Source organism: Corapipo altera, unplaced genomic scaffold (genome assembly GCF_003945725.1).
Source record: "Corapipo altera isolate COAL_440 unplaced genomic scaffold, ASM394572v1 61, whole genome shotgun sequence".
NCBI lineage: Eukaryota > Metazoa > Chordata > Aves > Passeriformes > Pipridae > Corapipo > Corapipo altera.
In genome coordinates, this window is record NW_020884910.1 from 940,615 (window position 1) to 961,573 (window position 20,959).

The following is a 20,959-nucleotide window of genomic DNA, read 5'->3' on the forward strand; positions in this document are numbered from 1 at the left end:
TAATGTGTGTATTTTTGGAATAAAGTTAGAGCATTGACTGTACCTCCATGAGGATGCGTCTTTGACTCTCGAGCTCCTTTTTTGCATCTTCTCGTTTTAGATTATTCTCAGTGCCCCAGCAATACCTACACCAGAGATATTAATCTGTTTGTGCTTCAGTTTCAGCACCTGTAGACTTGGAAAAATTAATCTTGCAAGAAAGCAGGAGAAAGAAGGGGTTTGGGAAGCATTCAAAGTTGTTATTTAGGTGAACAGAGGGATGTAAGATTAGATTTACTTCTCCTAAAACAGGTAAATATTCAAAGTAGATTTCCACCCATAATATTTTTGTAAAATGAAAAGCCAACAGTAAACAAATAACTTTGAGTATGAATCTATCTGGTTTCCCTTCTGCAGCCATCTTCCATGGCAGCTGTGTGACACAGAGACAATGTACAATTTCTAGGAAGCCTGATTTGTGGAATGGGGTTCGTATTGGTCTGGATGTGTATTTTAAAGTAAAGTCTCAGGCCAAGGTACATTCAGCTGATCATTTGCTTGCATGCATGCAAACTTGTTATTTCTTTGGCTATTTTTTTAGGTTGGAAAGATATGTCAGTGGTGAACTGTACCTTCTGGGTATGTTGCTACATACGTCACAAATTGCTCTTAGGCTGAACTCTTACAGCTGAAACACTTTTCCCTATGCCGAAAATAGTAATTGGGCTGTTCCCGCTAACCAACCACAGGTAACTACTCTCATTTTGGAAAACGTTGTGGTTTCAGGCATCCTGAGCTGTGGTAACATAGTTACTAAAATTGAAACTATATGCAAGTCAGGTATTTTAAGTTATTAGATATGGGGGGGGGGTGTTTCTTGTGGACGCTAGACTTTCAAGTATCAGTCACCTTGTGTGAGTGATAACCATAAGCACCCAACTGTTACCTACTTCTAGGATCTGAAAGTGCATTTTATTGTTGTGGAGGATACAAGCTTTAGTATGATACACCTTCGTGCTTCTCCCTTAGGAATGCTAGACGTAAAAAATCCAGTCTTATTGATGAAAAACTTGCTTCCCAAACCATTACTGGAATGAGTCCATTATCCATTCCTTCCATATACCCTTACTTCTCTACAGCTCAGTCCAAGGAGTGCTTTGGGCAAGCAGTGCACTCCGAGCAGGACATCTTTGTCTCTTGCTTTGTGGTGATCTCCATTTCCAATCCATCTTTGCTGGGCTTATTCCTTACCTCTAGTGATACACCACTGCCTGCTGGTAAGAAGGTGTTTCACTTCCTCATTTGGAAACCCTTCCACCAACATCAACTGTTGTTGCTTTTGTGCATGCTTTCAGTTTCCTCTAAGCTCTAAGCACCTTGAGGAAGGTAGACTGGATGTGATTTTTTGGAGGCTCTAATCCAGTATCACTCCACTTGAAGCCCTGTGGGACAGATGGGCAGTCAGTACTTTTAAAAACCAGGCTGCTTCCCTTTTTATTTGTTTATGGAAACAACTGTGTGTAGTTATGGTTCCATGATTCCATGATTCTACTGAAATATTACTACTTTTATGAGCTATTGTCTCTTTACTTGCCTCAACTTTGAATCTCCTGATTTCTAAGCAACTGAGTCTAAAAAAAGCTGTATAGAAATAGGGCTTCAACCAGAAAAATAATCTCAAAATAGCATGTCTCCGTTTTAGAACTGACTGAAAATCTGAAGATGTTGATTTGAAATTCATGGTACTTCAACAGCTTCAATTTCTGTGTTTAATTGCATTTATAATATAATAAAAATAAAAACTGTCTCACATCGTCTCCTATGCATTTGCTATGCCATTTGATCCCATGCAAGGAAAATTTACAGTAGTAGCTTCTCTCTCCTCTTGAGTATTTGGGAAGAGAAACCCAAACATAAACATATTCCATGTTATACAAGCATGCTACCAGAGATGCAATTATTTTTCAAAATGCAAAGGGTCACACTTCCAGGTACCTAAATATCCTATAGACTTTAAAGTACATTATTTAGTTGTTCAGCAGTGAAAGTGGGCTGTTTATTAACTAGAACTTGCTATTTGACATCTGCTAGTGTAATTCTGAATGTGAGCTTGCTGATAGATTAAAATAATCTAGGTATTTTTGTTAGGAGTTGACAATTGAAAAAGGAAGAGAGGGAAGGGATTTTAGAGAGTGAAGTTTGGAGGCAGCATAGAATCATAGAATGGCTTGGCTTGGAAGGGACCTTAAAGATCATGTTGTTTCAAACCCTTTGCCATAGGCAGGGACACCTTCCACTAGACCAGGTTGCTCCAAGCCCCATCTAACCTGGCCTTGAACACTTCCAGGGATGGGGCAGCCACACCTTCTCTGGGTAACATCTTCTAGTGCCTCACCACCCTCACAGTAAAGAATTTCTTTCTAATATCTAATCTAAACCTACTCTCAGTTTAAAGCCATTCCCCCTTGTCACATCACTACCTTGTCCTGTAAATAGTCTCTCCAGCTCTCATCAGCCCCTTTTAAGTAGTGGGAGGCTGCTATGAGGTCTCCCCAGAGCCTTCTCTTCTTCAGGCTGAACAACTCCAGTTCTCTCAGCCTGTCATCACAGGAGAGGTGCACCATCCCTCTAATCATGTTGGTGGCCCTCCTCTGGATTCATTCTGGCAGGTCTAAGTCCTTACTGTGCTTGGAACCCCAGAGCTGAAAGCAGTACTACAGGCAGGGTCTCACAAGAGTAGAATAGGAGAGAAAATACCTCAGACCTGCCTAGCTTGCATCTTCCAATGGTGGTGACATTTCTGGGAACTGAGGATTCTCTCCTAAAGCCTCCCATTCTGCAGAATATCACATTGCTGCACACCTGCAGCTGTGAAGTGTTGAGGATCTGCAAGCAGGATCCTTACTCCATGGAGGGCTTGAGGGATTAGTAGCAGGACTTGTTGCCAAATAAGGTGCCATCAAGCTCTGGCCATTGCTGTTTAGGTAGATAGTATCTCTCAGCTTTTTAACTGTGAGATCTGTTTGTTTAGCCTTGTCAAATGATGGATTTAAAGAGTCAGAAGCATAGAAGTTCAACATGGGCTGTTGAACTAAAAGAATGCAAAGTTCTCAATTAGTACACAAGAAGTATATTTCTCTAAAAATGACCTCCAACACTACATTTTCATAATCAAATCCCTGACTCTCTTATGTCCAACAGATCAGAAATTTCAGAGACACTATCAGAGATAGATGTATCAGGAGAAGTTAGGCACTCAAATGCCTTGCTATATGCCAAAGTCCAGTATTTACGGGTCACTGGCATTCACAGGGCCTCCACTTAACCCTCTCAAATGGAGCTTAACCCAGGTCTCTCACATCCCTGGCTGAATGCTGAAGTTGTTGGACTTCTTAGTAAAATGGAGGCTTCTTTGTGGGGAGTATGTGTTGTTGGATTAGGCTTATCAGAGAAGGTCTCAGAGGGAATGCCTGTTTCAAGGATTCTGAGCAAGCCTTTGTATGAGATGGACCTTAAGCGGGTCAGCAATGCCAGGCCTCAGGCAGTTAAGCTCATACCCAGCCCCAGAAGTGTGGAGTCTATCTCTGGAAATGCAACCAGAGGGAAGTTCAGCACTTTTAAGGTGCAGCAGAGTTTTTTGAATGACAGTGGGACCAAAGGATGGACAAAATATGCATCAACAGTGTAATCTAGGAGTGCTACCTTCTCCTTGTGCATTGAAGCCTCAATGCAGAATGGTCTCTTACTATTACATTTTGATTTAGGAACATAGAGGAATGAGGTTAATGCATTTATTCAACGTGTCCTGTGAAAATATTTTAAGACTATCTTCTCTGTGTAACTATCTTGACTCTTACCAGCTCCTTCAGTCAGAGTCCGCACCAGCGTGAATGCAATTTCCATGCATTGTTTCAGTCTGGAAATGAAACAATTTTCATTAATGGAAACCTGGTTCTCAAGCAGAACAATTAGACCCACTTCAGGTTGAAAAAAAGATAAAAGCATGCTAATTTGGATGGAGGACTCTTCTTTCAAGGCAGCCAATTGAGTCATCAGCCTGCCACCCACCTGACTGTCTGACAGGTAATTAGGAGATAGTCCTCTTTTTGTGTGGAGCGTGTGCGTAAACCTCCACACGCTGGTGTCACTGCCCATTGGGACTTCCAGAGGAAAGAGCTTGTCAGTGGCAAAAGAGTGAGGAGAGCATGTTTGTCAGTCGTTGCCCAATGAACTGACTTGGGTTTTTTTTTATGTAGCTCATTATTTTTGTCTTTTCAGCAGCTACCTGAAGTTTCTGGCAGTAAAGTCGTCATGGCAGACCTGGGCTGCAAAAAACCCAGCGACTGCACCGTCTCCAGGCTGCTCAGCGTAGTGGAGAGTGAACTCCGGGCTGGGAGAGACAAAGGCGACCCCACTGAGAAACAGCTCCAGGTTGTCTTAGAGGATGCGACGCTCTGGCAGAGATTCAGGGAAGTCACTAATGAGATGATCGTGACCAAGAACGGCAGGTGAGTGATCTGTGGGCTGAGTGTAGGTGACAGCCAGGGGGGTTAAGTGCTATAATAATAAACTGTGTGTGCAGACTCGAAAGAACTGCAATGAGCACACAACAGTTTTTAGGGGACTGCATCCTCACAGTCCCCTAAAACCAGCATATGAACAAAATGGGTGTCCCTGCTCCTCTTTGGTCACTGCCAGACCACTCCTGCCACCCATTATTCCTGCTTTGAAACATGCTGAAAAAATATATTGACTGACTTAAGGCTGCACAAAGAGGGAACTTTTGCAAGGGAATAGATGTACCTCTCAAAACCTTTGGAATGACTTCTTGTGCTAATAACCAACAGCCTTTATTAGCAAGTCCTTACCTGTAGACCTCAAATTACTGTACAGAAGCAGATTGGTGCTGTTATCCCAGCTGCAGTTTCCATCTCTCTGGCCTTGGATATTAACAGCTTTACAAGCAGTCTGTACTAGAATAGGGTATAATAAAACTGTGTTCTATGTGGTATGTATGTATGCATGGTCCCACACTGGCATGGCTCCATAGTTTTTGCTGGTGCCCTTAGAAACCAGTGCAGAATATTGGTTAACATACATAGTTTTAGAAAGACAAAATATTGTGATGTTAATGGATAACATATCTTACTATTTGGGGAACATGGAAAGGCACAGGAAAAGGGTGCCAAACCTGTCAAGAAGGATACTCTTTCTGAACCAGGCACTGGCTTGAGGGAGACTCTCCGCAGAGGTTCTGCTCTGAATTGGGCTGACAGCAGAGTCCAGCCCATAACAGACAAGCAGCTACTAAAATAAAGGTTTGCCAGTACAGTGGCACTAAGGTTTTCTTTTAATGTACCCTCTGCTGCAACTCTCATCCCCACCCCCCAACATGCATAAGTTTCTTTTGCGAGATCTCTCAGGAGATCCACATACGAGAGAGGAATTAAGAGATGGAAATTTACTCATGTGGACTTTCATTGATTTTGCAGTCTTCATTTTAGCAGAATTTGTGGATGAAATTACTGTTGGCTGTAGCTTGACAAGGGACATAGGTGAAAGCAGTAAAAAGGAAAAATCTAGTCTGTTGGCTCAGCAGGGTTACTCTGGTAAGACAACAGCTACCTGCCCAAAATACCAGCTCCTGGGTAACAGTACCTGTTGCCATTCTGATTCCTTTTATAAACTACAGTGATAGAAATCTGCTCCTGAGGTTCTCCTTACACCGAGAAGCTGCTTTTGCTTCATTTAAATTGCTTTAAAAACTGCTGTTAGGCTACAGCAAACTTCTGAGTGGACTTACTCTTAGTATACGGTAGTTTAAACTGACTCATTGGCAGCAGAAGTGACCAAAAATGAGGTAAGAAGGGTTTGCCTAAAATTCATTAAATTGGTGCAAAGAATTGCACCTTACCAAGAGGCTTTTTTCATTCTTTCCTCCCAGCTAATATAAATCATGACTGCATGGTGATATTAGTTCCCTCTAAAATGTCAGGATAAGTGCATAGACAAAATCTTTTTATGATGATGAGGGAATCTATCTGAACATGTGTTGTTACTTTTTATTTCATTGCGTAAGCTGCCTTATTTTTGTTATTCTAACTTATACATGCCTTATCAGCTTGATTCTACTTTTTCTAAAACCTGTGACATCTCTAGTAATGTCAGTGGAGGCAGGAATAGGCTCTTTATGATCAAAATAACAAACTACAGAAGTTTGTTACACGGTCATCTGCATAAATCCTTTTACCAAAGTTACTGTAGCATCAGGGACAATGAGAAAGGATCTCTTGTGTTTCTGAAAGTATCTTTCATAAAAATCATATTATTGCACCAAAAAAAAAAAAAAAAAAAAAAAAAAACAGCTTGTGGCCTGCAACAAAGATCTCTGAACAAGTCCAGGCTATTCAAAAAAAAGACAAACTTGAGACAGTTTCCTATGAGTGCTGAGTTTTTTTCAGGTTCAGAATTCTTGTCTCCAGAGGGATTCTCAGTAGAAAAAATATTGACCTTATGCTGCTGCTGCTTCAATCAGTATAACTAACTCAATCATTCTTGCTGAAGGGTATACAAATGCTTTTGAAAACTGTGTTCCTTTACCAAAGAGAAGAGCTGGTCTAAACTTACTGTGTGTGAAAACTAACAGTTGGTACGGACATGTTGTTAGCAAAACCCAGAAATTAAACCGAAACCCGATCCAGGAGCATCCCAGAGAATGAAAGTCTAATTGACTAGTGATCCTCAGGCATCAAATTCTAGCATGCACAGTTCTATCTGCTCTTATTGCATCATCTCTAATTGATACCAAGGGTCCCAAAATGCCACAGTTAGATGAACCATCTTCAGTGTTAGTACATAGATTTGTCTCCATGGTTGTATTATAATTCATTATAATAATCACCTGCCCTAGCAATATGTCTAGGTACATGGGGAAGATAGATACATTCTGACCAGGATAGACATCCCTAAAATTAAACCATGTGGTTTATCACAAAATACATCCCAATGGTTGCAGCTGATACGGTGAGAAACCATCTCCTATTTTACTCAGATTTGTTGTATCCAACTGACACTTCAATATCAAATGCTCTGTTCTCTGATTGAGTAGGTTTTCTGTCTCAGTGGTTATACCATATTAGGTATGCAGCATCCTGAGACTTTGCAATCCCCATTATTGCCTGGAGGCAGGAAGGCACTGATCTCCTCTGGTGGGAACAATCCACAGGGGATCAGTGAAGGCAAATGTGAGTAGGGGGAAAGAAGGCCTTTTCAGGCTTAAATGCTAAAACAGTTTTACTGGTTGCTGCACGTTCAAGTTTGGTATCAAACATCTTCCCACTCAAGTTCTGTACTGTGGAGTAATGGTAGCAGATCTGCTCTAAATAAATTCAAGAGGCTGAAGTTCGCATTTGTTCCAGTAATGGGGGTCACATGTGCACCTACTTGATCACTAAAACAAACATTCTGACTGAAAAAACTTTGGAGAAATCACTATTTGTCAGGCTAAAAGACAGATATTAGCAGTAAAGCCACTTTAGTTAGCTGAACAAGTTCTCCATGGTAAGTCCTCCATCATTTAAATCTGTACAGTCAAGACATACTGGTCCAAGCAAGGCAGGCATTAATTGTGAGGGAAGCTGGTTAACACAGGGAAATGCTATAATCTTGGTGCTGTAGGAGGTTAGAGTTGATGATGACTGTTTTCTCTTCTGGCATTGGTCTATAGGTCCTTTGGGGATAAACTCGAGCCTCTCAAATAGAAAGGCAGAGAAACCTGCATTGTGGGCAGAGGAATTAACAACCTATATGTAACAGAAGTAGCACTGAAAAATCTAGTGAAATTAAATTTTCATGTGATTTATTTTCCCCTCTAATTCAATTTCATCTATATATCTAAATGTGTTACTTTGAAGACCAGCTGTAGAAGGTCTAAGGGATGGAGGGAGCAATGCATCCATACTTTTTATCACATCAGTTGGGTGGCTGGTACATCCTGGTCAGAAAGATAGACGTAGCATATAAATCCTCTAACTGGAGAGGGACTTTTTAGAAGGCAATGGAGTGATACAACAACGGGTAACTGCCTTAAACTGAATGAGAACAGATTTAGATTAGATATTAGGAAGAAATTCTTTACTGAGAGCAGTGAGGCACTGGAGTAGGTTGTCCAGAGAAGCTGTGGGTCTCCCATCCCTTGTGTGTTCAAGGCCAGGTTGGATGGGGCTTGTAGCACCTGGTCTAGTAGAAGGTGTCCCTGCCCATGGCAGGGGTTTGAAACTGCATGATCTTTAAGGTCCCTTCCAACCCAAACCATTCTATGTTTCTATAATTATTCTATGATATCTTCCTCAGTGTTGCACTGACCCTACATCACCAATTATTAATATTAGATGAAAAACCTCAAATTTCTGAAATCCTGTCTTTTCCTGTCAGCAGAAGGTGCTGAATATATACAGCAAGAACTATTCAAAGGTGTCCAGAAAGGTAGGTGGTGAGTGGGATGTCATGAGAGAATGATTGTTAGCAATCTGTATTTGGGTGTCACAAGAGAGTATGGCTGCAGGGGCAAAGACTTTCAGTGTCCCTCGAAAGAGCCTGGAGTTTCAGCTCCTTTATGTATTTTGGATGTCTAGCACCGCAGCCTAACTAAGCCTAGAGAGCTACCTTAGCCCCATGGCCACAGACCTCAGGCCATTGCTGTGGTTTTTTTGGTGTAACCAGTCTCCCTGCACCCATAGAGAAAAGGAGCTCAAAGAGTCATTGACCTGCCCATAAAAATGTGTCATGGAAAAATGCCAGTTGCCGGGAGAGGTCAGTGTAGAGGTGTCTGGGGCAGGAAGGCCTGTGACTCATGTGAGAAGAATGTTGGAGGTGATACATAACAACAAGCTAAGAATAGGATACCTCTGTTGGGAGACTCCTCTGTTCTTCTGACCACAAATTATTCCCAGTTCCTGAAACTGTTGGAATTTACTAACTCTTTTGCTGCAGACTTTCAGGCACAGAGGTGTCAATTCAAAGCTGTGCGGCATCAGTCACAAGCACTGGGACAGGCAGAACACCACTGGAAGTCAAGCTGTGTAAAATCTATTTTGTAAAATAGATTTGCTCCTGCAAATCTATTTTACAAAAGCAAAAAAGAATAGTTAAAAGGGGATTGAGGAAAGGTGGCATGAACCTTTAAGCACAAAAGGAGCATTTTCCTCCAACTAAGCACAGGTAGGATTTTAGTTTTAAATGCACAAGACCGTGGAAGGCTGGATAGATGTTTAGAGCTTAGGAAAGGACAACATTGCATGTAAGATGGAACTAAAAGCAAAAGAACCTGATCAAGCAGATGAGGTCAAGGAATATGGAAGTATGGGACCAAATTACTAGAAGAACTGCCAAGTGCAAGGTACAACAGCAAGAATTTTAACCAGAACTTCTCAAACTGGATAACTATATGATTGTAGTGGGACAGTACGGGACAGTTGCACTTAAGAAAAGGAGAAAAAAGTTTTAGCTAACTACAAACTTTTTAATATATCCCTATATTAAGAATTTAGGATGTACTTTGAATGAAAAAGTAATGAAATATGCAGAAAACAATGGAAAATTATATAAAAAGGCATTTTATTAAATTTAAGTCATGCCATACCAACATGACACAACCCTGATAATGTAAAGAAAATTTTTTGGACAAAGAAAATATAGCAGATTAGGGTATTTAGAATAGTGCTACCTGGAAATCACTACTCAAGTGGGAGATGTTGGGTAGAACAACACAAGAACCATGGGAACTGACAGAGGGAACTGACTGACTTTGCTCACAAAATTCTAGAATATGACCATCCCTTCAGAGGAAGAAAGAAAACTTTCTTGTATAGAGCAGTGTGGTCAATAAATCTAACTGGTGTCCGTTGAATACCTCATTAGTATTATGTCCTGGTTGCTGGAGAGTGCAGGATGATTTCAGAGGACATATCCAGAGTCAGTCAAAGTGGGACTTGGTCACTGGACAGAACAAGGTAGAGTGTAACAAGGTCAATCTAAACACCAAAGTGCATTTTTTAATAGGATTCTGCAGTGAAGCTGTGGTTCAGATCCACCTTCTCAGCCATTTTCAGCTCTGTTTGTTCTTTCTGGTTCCACACCTAAGGATGTATTTACCATGTCCAGATCCCATGGATTCTGATGATCCTATACACAGCTCATTATGTTTATAATTCTGGGCACGATCAAGACCTTAGTGCCCTACTTTAAGATAACATGAGTTTTTTTCCAAATGATTGAACTAAAATAAAATAAAATATTAACCTTTAAGAGACTTCTTCAGCTGGATAGAAGGAGGGAGTGAGGAAGGATATTTTTTACACTCAACTATTCTGTGAGCATCTGGACACAAACATACTGAGGAGAGTCTTCAAAACCATTTTCCAGTGATGTCTCCCTTTCTTGTTTCCCCGGCCAGGCGGATGTTCCCCGTTTTGAAGATCAGCGTGTCAGGCTTGGACCCAAATGCCATGTATTCCTTCCTGCTGGACTTCGCTCCGACTGATGGCCACCGATGGAAGTACATCAATGGAGAATGGGTGCCAGCTGGGAAACCAGAGCCACCAAACCACAGCTGCGTCTACATCCACCCAGACTCTCCCAACTTTGGGGCCCACTGGATGAAAGCTGCCATTTCCTTCAGCAAAGTCAAACTTACCAACAAGCTCAATGGGAGTGGGCAGGTATGGCCTGATGTTTCCACATACACCTCCTGGCTTCAATTGCAAGCACCTACCAATCAAGAAATATCAAGGGTGCATTTATGTAATTATAGAAGCCCTTACAGGCCTCTTCACCCACAGATGCCAATTATTCTCTGGAGGCCAAATGTAAACAGGGATAAACAGGCCTTAATTGGCACTTTCAGATTTTAATGGACTTCTTGATGTTAAGAGAGACAGAGTGCTGTGGTTTACTTAATCATCAGGGAGCTTTTCAGAGTTGGTCTTGTGTGCTGGGGATTTTTACATAGGACTTCAGAGAAAGAGGGGAAAAATGGCCACGGGTATTAGGTTTTTGTTGTGTTCCCCAATGCTGTTTGGTGTAAGTGGAATGTTGGCAGGAGTCAGATAGCAGAATAAAAGGCTGCTCCTAAATGAAATAATTGCTATGTCTGCTTCTACATCATGATAATTATCAATATTCTATTGAATCAGCTTTGGCCTTTGGAAAGAAACCACATGTACCAGAAATAAGTGACTTTCTCTTTGAACCCCTTAAAAATGCAAACAGGGAAATTAGTTTTATTTCATATTTTATTTTTGATGATGCATCTAAAGGCAAAATGTTGCACAAGACCTTTTGTTTGCTCATTTGTTTAGTACAAAACTCCTACAGTGGATGATACTTGTCAGCCCAGAATCAATTTTTTCCACATAAATGTTATACATTTTCTATTTGTTATTTTCATTAGGTTTGTGAGGTAATTCCATAAGCCTAGTACCCTAATCAGGTAGGAAATTATCTCAGTTTTTACAAACTGGAGAATAGGAAGATGATATGACTTTTCATAAGTCATACATGGAACCAGCACACGAGAATGACTACAGCATAGAACAGGATCTGAGCTTGCAAATGCTTTTCTTGCATCCAAGATCTCAGAAAAAATATGCATGGGAGGAAAAAAAAGCTACAGGAAACTTGGAGGGTCTAAGAGACCCTGGGAAAAAAGTACAGGGGAACATGGTATGTATATATGATGAAGTGGAGAGGAACACAGTAGAAAGTAGGGGAGGAAAAGCCATATGAGAAACAGAGCCCAGACAACAATCGCCAAATAACAAATGACTGAAGCTTCCCTTGTTTTCTTTTGAAATTTTGACAACAGTGTTAAGGTAAACTATGTCCCCACTCTGTACTTCAGCTTCCCATTATATGATAGCATTAGAAAGTAGCAGCTGACTAGCGGTGCATTATGCTAATAGCTGTGTTCTTTCTTATATATATGTATGTATGTATCTATGCATACATCACTTTGCAAAGTATAGATTTAACAAAAAAAAATCTTTTTCTTGAAGTAGAGATAATAAAACAACTTAATTTAATAGCCCAGAATCAATGCTATTCATAGCTTTTAATGCCTGGTTAGAGAGATCTGCCAAGATTTGTTTAGATACACTTCATCTTGCCCAGAGAGGTGACTACTTGACTCCCTCAGCTCCCTCCTGGCCCCAGTTTCTGTGATGGTGATTCTCTGAGTCTTTCAAATAGTAGAAGCAGGACAGGGAGTGCCCTGATCTGTTTCAGCAGCCTCCACTGCAGTGGAAGTCCAATGGTTCGAGGGCCATAGCTGCTGATACAAATATACACTAATGCTGCTGTATAAAAAGCTTTAAATACAAGTACAGTGAAGTCAAATTCTGTTCAGCCCTGTGGTTTTCATAAGGGAAAGGAAGTGGTCACAGCATCAAGCCTGTCTGAGTTCAAGAAGCATTTAGATGATACTCTGCAGCACATGGTGTGACTCTTGGGGATGGTCCTGTGCAGGGATCCCTATGGGTCCCTTCCAGCTCTGCTTATTCTGTGATTCTGAGAAGACAGTACCTGTCCTTCTGTTTCAATAATCACTGACGGGGAGGTTTAACAGTGATGTCTGGTCTATTATCAAGCCAGAGCAAAAGAGCAGCTGTGAGATACCAGAGTGGTGTCTTTCTCTCTGTTTTGCTTTCTGCAGATAATGTTGAACTCCCTGCATAAATATGAGCCCCAGGTACACATAGTTCGAGTGGGAGGCCCCCACCGGATGGTGATGAACTGCTCCTTCCCCGAGACGCAGTTCATAGCTGTGACTGCCTACCAAAATGAAGAGGTGGGTGGATGCCACACTGTGCTCTTGGTCACCATTGATGAGACATATCTACAAGACCAGCCTGCTTTTTTCTTGTTTCCCCATCAGTCCCATGCAGTGTAATGTTCCATCCAGTCTAATACTCTGTTGTCTCTCTGCAGTAGAACATTGACTAATCTAGAGTCTGGCTGCAGTACTAAGCCAGGCTTAGCTTAATATCCTGCCACAGCTGTTCCAGACTGGTCCATCTGTCCTGGCATCCCAATCCTTTACTGGAAAAAAACAAAGAGCCCTACAGCCCTACAGTCAAGTCCAGTATCTTTCTCCAGCAATAACTGATAGTTATAATGATAACCCTGTCTCTCCCTGCTCCTTATAATACATAAAATTGTGTAATAGCACAATATTCCATGGAAAAATTTCTTCCCAATCCTGAAAATGTAATTGATGTATGCTTTGGACTGTGAGAATTGCTAACTCCCGTGTCTCATCTGTTAGCTAGTATTGCTGCAGATTTTATTCATACTTGATGGGAATTCAGTGTTTAAACTCTTGAAATGGTCCACCATCCCACAGGATTTGCTAGACTAGCACATGCCAGCCTGCCCCAACTGATGTTCTACCTGTGGCACTGATCAGTACATAGCACTCTGCAACGAGCAAAACTGTCTCCTAACTAGCCCTGGAAAACATAAAGTGTGGAGATATATTTTAGGCTAACCCGGAAAGTTTCACTTAAGATTACTCTGGAAGATGTTTTGTTAAGTTTCTATTCCAAATTGCCTTCACTAACATGCTTTGTTTTCTGTAAACTCAAGATAACAGCTCTCAAAATCAAGTATAATCCCTTTGCCAAAGCATTCCTGGATGCAAAGGAAAGGTGAGTTAATCTTTTTTTGCTCTGTAGCTCTTTTGTTTTTTTATCAGTAGCACTTTGCTGCTGATATGGTTAAAGCCGTTGCATCACAATATGAAAGAAAAATGGCATAACTGAATCTTGTTTCTGCTGTTTTAAATCCAGAGTTTCTCCACTGATATTAGTGGGGAGAATCTCTGTATAATTATTACTATAGTGTCTGAAATGGGTGAATATCCTGTTGAGGATTCTAGGACTTAGCACTGTCTGTACGGGAAGTCTGAGATGAGGTGGTGTGAACTTCCCCTGTAATGTTATACTGGCATATGTTCACTAAATTGTACTTGCACTCCAGTGAACCCTGTAATTTGATAGGGAGAATAAAAGTTAACTGCAGATGTCAAAAAGCATAACTGAAATGAAATTGCACTTTAACTGTAATGTAAGTACACTACTGTTATTAAAACTGTGCGATAACGTATGGTGTGTTCATTAAAAGTAACCCGTAGGTGCGAAGATGTACGTATGTAAGATGTCAGAGATGCTTCCATTGGAAACAAATTGTGGGTTATCTTTTGAAATTTTGCTTGCATCGTCTGTTTTACTGCAGAGAGGCACACAAATGATGCATTCCAGCCCATAGTTGCTAACAGATTTTGTTTAGACCTGCTATGTCTTTTGACACGTGAAGTGTCCCACGTGCCTGAAGGAGAATCTGTATTTCCTTTCATTCTTCTCATCACTTAAGAAGCTGTTGTGTCTCAGTATCTTTGCAGTTGCAGAAGTGGGAATGCTGCCTTCAGCTTGCCTGGCTGAGCAGGAGGCAAAGCCCTGCCTTGGTCTGGGGAGGAAGCCTGCAAGGAGGAATGGTACCCACAGATAGATTTAGAACTCCAGGTTCAGCCCCCAAACATGGCACAAACTTACAAACATTTTTGTGTATGTCGTGAAATGTAAGTTCTTGTTTCCTTTATGGCAGAATGTGGAAAGGTCTACTGCTGCCTAGCAAGTAGTTAAGGAAGATGGATTTCCCCCTCTTTTTAACTCACTTCTCCAATTTTTAGTGAATAGTTCTGCTTATAACTCTTGTAATTTTTCAGTGAGAAGTTTTACCACTAAGTATTTTGCTTTTCAGAAACCATTCTAAGGATGCTCCAGAAACAGTCTCTGAAGGTCAACATATGACATATTCTCACAGTAAGGGTTTTATTCATGTCAGCTGGAAGTTTTGTGTGGTATGATGGGTGCTGGTAACCTGCAACTTACTTAACTGGCTTATAACTGGCTCAGTCATTTACTGAGTGCCAAATTTTGTTCATAGAAAGAGACCCTTTCAAAAAAAAAAAAAAAGAAGATTGAAGGAACCTCACGGTAGGAAATAATGTGAAAGGTTCTGCAGAGGGATCATTTTCCTTGTGATCCAGTTTTTCAATATTAAAAAGAATCTAGAATCAAGATGATATACAACATTTTTATTTTCTTACCCCTTTTTTTATTTTGTATTTGTAACTGTCAATATTTTTGTCACCTATAAAATTATCTTTCATTGGTAAACAGGTAAAAATGGGGGGAGCAGAATTTTTGTTTGTTTTAATGATAGTTTTTCTTTCATTTGTTCTTTAGTGTTCGTGACATGTTCTGGTAGTTGCTTTCAGGTCTTGTTTTCAGGGTTGGTGGTTTGGGGCTTTTAGGGCATTTTGTTTTTTGGGGGACATTTTGATTTTTTTGTCAGTTGTCCTGAAAACCAGTGTCTCGGACTCACCTGGTATTTCTGAGGCACAGGTAGTTCTGCAAGAAGTCTGGTTGCTTTCTTAATTGTATTGCAGCATTTTTGTGCAATAATAATTGTTTTCTTCTCTCTCTCCCCTCAAAGTGGGTGGCTGGTTGATTTCCAACCCAGATGCAATGTGTGCACCGGGAAGCTCTAATTATCAGTACAGTGGGCCTCTGCCTCTGCCAGCTCCACATACTCCCCACAGCTGTGAGAGGTATTCAGCACTGCGGGGCCATCGGGGTGCTCCATACCCACATCCCTATGTGCAGAGAAGTCATTCACCTACAGGTACTGCTATAAAACATTGCTTTGTTTCCTCTGCCTGCCTGACCCTTGCTCTAGGTTAGCAGAAGCATTGAGACAAGCATAAGCTGAGGCTAGGAAAGAGCACAATGAGTGTCTGTAACGATCTGGACTGAACCCTTCATGCACTGAGTATGTTTAAGGCAGCAAAACAAGAGGTACAAAGAGCTGAGTGCACTGTAACTGTTAATTATAAATAAGAGTGTATGACCTTGCTTTAAGTGTAGCTCCCAATTATACAAAAAGAGCACTGCATGTCTTCTTTCAGTGTCATGCAGTGATGCAGTTGAGCTCTCAAGTCGAAGCAGCTTTCAAGAACATGGTAGGAGCTGATGTGAGATGAAAGTATTTGGGTATTGGCAGAACGTCTTTTGAGTCCCTTTCACTTTCTAGATCTGGGCCCTGAGTTTCAGAAATTGGTTCTACTTTGATCAGAAAAAGTTGGTCAGAAAGAAGAGTATGGATAAAGTAGTCTGCTTGCGAATTATAATTTATCAAGAGTTCCTGTTTAATGGAAATATTTATCATAGAATCATAGAATTGTTTGACTTGAAAGGGACCTTAAAGATCATCCTGTTCCAACCCATCTCCCATGGGCTGGGCCACTTTCCAGTAGACCAGGTTGTTCCAAGCCCCATCCAACCTGACCTACATCAAGAGATGGGGCAATATTTATAAAACTTGATTAAGTATTTAACCTCGAATTATAAGGAAATCTGTATCAAAACATTGCCAGATATATGTCAATTATTAATGAAAAACTATTATTCAGGCTTGCAAAAATGCATATCATATGTCTGTCATGCTGTACCTTCTCAGATATCAAACCTGGAATTACAATGGCACCTTGCTACTCTCCAAATGAACATGGGAATTTTGTCTTTCTACCTATGGTTGGGAACCTCATGATCAGACTGCCGCCTCAGGCCTGCCCATATTCTGTTGCCTTAAGACAATGTTTCTGAGGATTTGTTTGTTGCTTTTTTTTTTTCCTCCCCAGTTAATTTCTTGGAGACTTCCAGCAACAATCTTCAGGTATTCTCAGGACATGACAGCTGGACTTTGCCATCCTCCCCACATGCTAATTTGCTCTCAGTGCCACACACGAAGGGAGGTGCCAGCCCTGGACCCAGGTAAGGTTACAGGAAAATTGCTGGTATGAGGAGCACTGAGGCTTTTATGACTGCCCTAGTGATTCACACTTTGTCCCAAGCTTTAATTGGTGTCCGGAATTTTAAACGTGTCCTAAGTGCCAAAATCAAGATTCCTGGACAGATCTTTCTGACAAGCTAGTTATCTCCTGCTCTGAAATCAATGGGAGCTTAATTTTTCCCCAGCATTGCTGAAAACCAGAATCTTGGAACAGCCACAGAGAACTCTGGTATCTACAGTCTGTGATCATTGTAAAGCTAAATTACTTTTCTTGATTTATTCCTCACTGTTCTCCTGCATGAAATGAGGAACCTATCTAGGAGTGGATGGAATTTAGACCTTGAGAGTCAATTAATTATCAGATACTGTCCCTTCTTTTTCCCAAATGAACGCACACATTTCTTCCCTAACTTGGGTGCCAGGAAAATCAGCTGCAATTCTCAAAACTTTGTAAGCATTCACAACAAAGATCTTAAAGTTTTGAAACCTCATATTTATTTGTGTATTTCTCTCCATGCCTTTGTGCAAGGTCATCAGGTGTGATGGTGGCTGGTGATTTTTCACTTAAGATCTGCAGGGCTGATCTAGTTTAGTATCTCAATTTGAATAGCTGATAATGCAATTGACTTTATCGTGGCAAGTCTTATGGAGGGGAAAATGCTTTGAAATAAGTAATTCAGTTTGTACTGCTTTTTTTCCAGCCACTACCCTTGCCTGTGGACAGTGAGCAACAGTCCTGTAAATGTTGCCAACCCAGGAAGCGAGGTAAACAGCAGCCCTTCAAGCATGTTTCTAAGGGGTAATGTCCCCTTACCAGCTTCATCATCAGTCCAAATCCCTCTGCAGGGAATGGTGTCTGGCAGCATGGAAACACAAGGGGAAAGCAGTCTAGCCAGACTAGCCGACTCTGCGTGGACATCCTTACACTCCTTTTAATGGACAGGCAGGTCAGGAGGGAAGCTCAGCCAAACAAGACTGACACAAATGGCAAACGATCCCCTAGAATTGCAGCACAGAGCAGAAGGTATGCAGAAAAATGACTTCATCAAACACCACTTTCCATAATGTATCTCTTGTGTGCCAGTGAAGCCAAAATGCAAAGGCAGGAAATGTTCTGAGAACCTGCTTATTACTGTAACCTTTATGCATCATTCAGAATAATGTCCAGAAAGAATCTTTTTAGTCAGTGTTGCTTCTATACCACATTAAAAATGGTCAGAGACATGGGACTGAGTGAAGCAGACATGGCAGGTGGATATTTGCATGTCATTTTAGAAGCCTTTTCTGTAACTAATAGTCAAGTCCAGTGGAAATTGTGATCAAGTTCACAACTGGTTATTTGAGGGGACACGGCTGCTTTAAAGGCTTTCTGAATCTCTTATATGAAGGTTTTCACAATACCTGAGATTAAACCATTCAAGGGATGAAATTAGTCTAACATCTTTGTGCCACCTGCATACTTTGTGCTCTGTCCCCTTCCCTTCTCCAGCTCTTGTTTGCTGTTTGTGTTCCATAGGGATAGCGCACACACTCAAGCTGAGAAAATGGCTGCATTGTAGCAGCAGGGCTAAGGGCAGCTAGTTTAGCATTTAGAATCTGGTGTCATAGTCTTTGAAATGGAAAGTTCCAGTGTTTCCAATATGTGCTATTTTTGAAAGGGTGGAGGGGAAAAGAATTATAGAAAAAAATATTCTGCTTGCATTTCCACTTTGCTTCAGATGTGGAGTACAAATAAAATATGAATAAACGGTGTATTATCTTCTCAATGCCTCTCCAAGTTTTAAACACACATACAGTTTTTTTCACCTAACAAACTCTGAGCTATTTAAATCAGCTCTACTTGAAGCAAGTTGATGAAAGAGGAATTTTCTATTCCTTGTCCAGTGCCTGGCTGTATGCTCTTGGGCATGGTATTTCATGTCTTTGCACCTGTTTCCCCTCTCACCTTTTGTCTGCTTCAGCTTCCTTTTTCAGGCTTTTCCTATCCCGTATGAGTGTACAACACATAGCGTCGTGGAGGCCTAATCCTGTTTGGGATTTCTAACCACTACTGTGATGGACGTAACAGTAGTCATCCCCCAATCTTCCTTATCCTTTCATGTATCTCCTCAGGCAAGCCCTATCAGCTTCTCAGAGAAGAGTGCTGCTGTTTGATCTCTTGAAAAGAAAAAATTGCAAACTAACTCGTGTAGATATTTCTTTGTATAATGAAATGACCAGCAGCAATTCAGTTCTGTTTACAGCCATGAGCACTGATAAGGGACAATCCTCAGCACGGGCATAGAAGAGGATTCTCCAAAGCTCCTGTGAGCTGGTGTTTCTGCTCTGCTAGATACAGCAATATACCCTTTGTGAACACTCATTTATTACATACAAGCTCTGGGAGCAGCATTTTATTTTGGTAGACATTAGAGACAGCAGCAAAATGAACCTTTTCATTCAGGTCATCAAATGTGCATCCGTCTGGTGAACTCAGCAAGCTCCTGTTTCGTATTCTATTACCTGGCCCTGAACCACATTTTCATGACTTCCCCATCTGGCTTTTCAGATTCACTGCAGTATACACTTGGTAACACTGTTAGTTTTGCTGACTTGTGCTGCTATCCCCTAAAATCAAAGTAATGAAGTTACTTTGGACGTGCGTTTTTATTCATACAACCATTGGTCAAACAGGAGCTAACAGAGTGCAAAAAGCTCTCTGTCCTGCTATCAGTCTAATCCTTTTCAGTTATGACTGTAAATCTGCCTTCCCATAATCTGACAAATGCTTGGTGATGAGTTTCTCAAAGTTATATTTCTCTATCTTGCAGCTAGAAATGTAAGCAAGTGTTTCTCTCAAATATACCTCTTTTTTTACAAATGAGGTTTGTTAACTAACTTATACTACCCTCTTCTGGCTGTTTAGCTCCCCACAGACACACCACACACAGTCTGTATAAGATGGCTATAGACGCTAAAAACCAGCAAGAGGTGACTTCTCTGTGTTCCAGGACTTGCAATGCTTCCTTCATGGCTAACAAGTTGGATAATTTCTTAGTTATCCCATATACTGCATTACACTAGTACAAAGGTGATTATAAGGTGTTACACAAACTGCATTTTCATTTCAGAAATAAACAATTTAGGAGAAAACGTAATTAGCTTTCCTGGTAGTCCCATGGGATTGAAAGGACAAAAAAGTATCAAAGTGAACAGGGAAAGTAATTTTTCTTCCTTACCTCTGTAAGAGAAACCATGATCCACATTGCAGGAGGCAAGAACTTCTGAGATTTCAGAAACAGGCTCAGTTTTTATCATTGTAGACAATCTGATTTAGCCCAAGCCTGAGAAATTACATGGAGGGATAAAAACACCCCTGGCTGGCTTACTACTCTTGACCCTGTCTCAGTACAAATTGGCATCTGTAGCCCAAAGCCCCTGGGCCTGAGGACAGTAGGGAGTGTGCTGATCTTGGGTTTAGCATTGGGAAGTCCTGGGAGGAGCAGGGAGTTGGACTCCATCCTTATGGGTCCTTTCCAACTTGGGATCTTCTGTGATTCTATTCTACAATTTTGCCACTTAGATAAAGAATTTGAGATTTGGTATCTGGCTTGGACATATTACTTCTAAGCAGTGGAAGCACTGGAGATAGCTTTTGCTACTTGTTTACAAGAAAAAAACTGCAGTTTTAACTGTGCAGATCTCCTTTCCCAGTGCAGTGGACTTCTCTAAAGCACAGTAACACGCTGGGCTGCCAGCTGCACTGTTCTTCTGTGGGAGGCAGATTCTCTTAAACTGTATATAAAACTCTTTCCCTCTGTATAAGCCATTATTGTGGATTTGGTTTTGCACCTATAGTGCACTTGTTTCCCAGCAGATTTCTGCCTGCCATTGAAAAGCACACAATAATAATTTCTGAATGAATATTTCAGTGGTTGTTGTAAGCAGTAACTGAAATGGCAGCAAGAGAAGAGAGCAAACAGCCAGTTTTTATATATTTTGACAAAGTCACTTCTTCACTTTGTGGAAAAGAAATGCACTGAGAGACTAGAAGAGCTCTTTTGAGGTCTCCAGAGTAGATATACTACCTGAT

The 20,959-nt window shown here is 41.0% G+C and overlaps 1 protein-coding gene across 1 annotated transcript; it reads left to right on the plus strand.

Annotated features, from left to right (window-relative positions):
• Positions 1-617: 617 nt before the first annotated feature.
• TBX19 (T-box 19) lies at positions 618-18,619 on the plus strand. Its single transcript, XM_027653598.1, has 10 exons — positions 618-728; positions 3,840-4,062; positions 4,258-4,487; positions 10,433-10,697; positions 12,689-12,823; positions 13,621-13,682; positions 14,794-14,855; positions 15,532-15,720; positions 16,736-16,868; positions 17,589-18,619. Exons 3-10 carry the CDS (start codon positions 4,291-4,293, stop codon positions 17,821-17,823), a joined length of 1,278 nt encoding a protein of 425 aa, XP_027509399.1. The 5' UTR covers positions 618-728; positions 3,840-4,062; positions 4,258-4,290; the 3' UTR covers positions 17,824-18,619.
• The last annotated feature ends 2,340 nt before the right edge of the window (positions 18,620-20,959 follow it).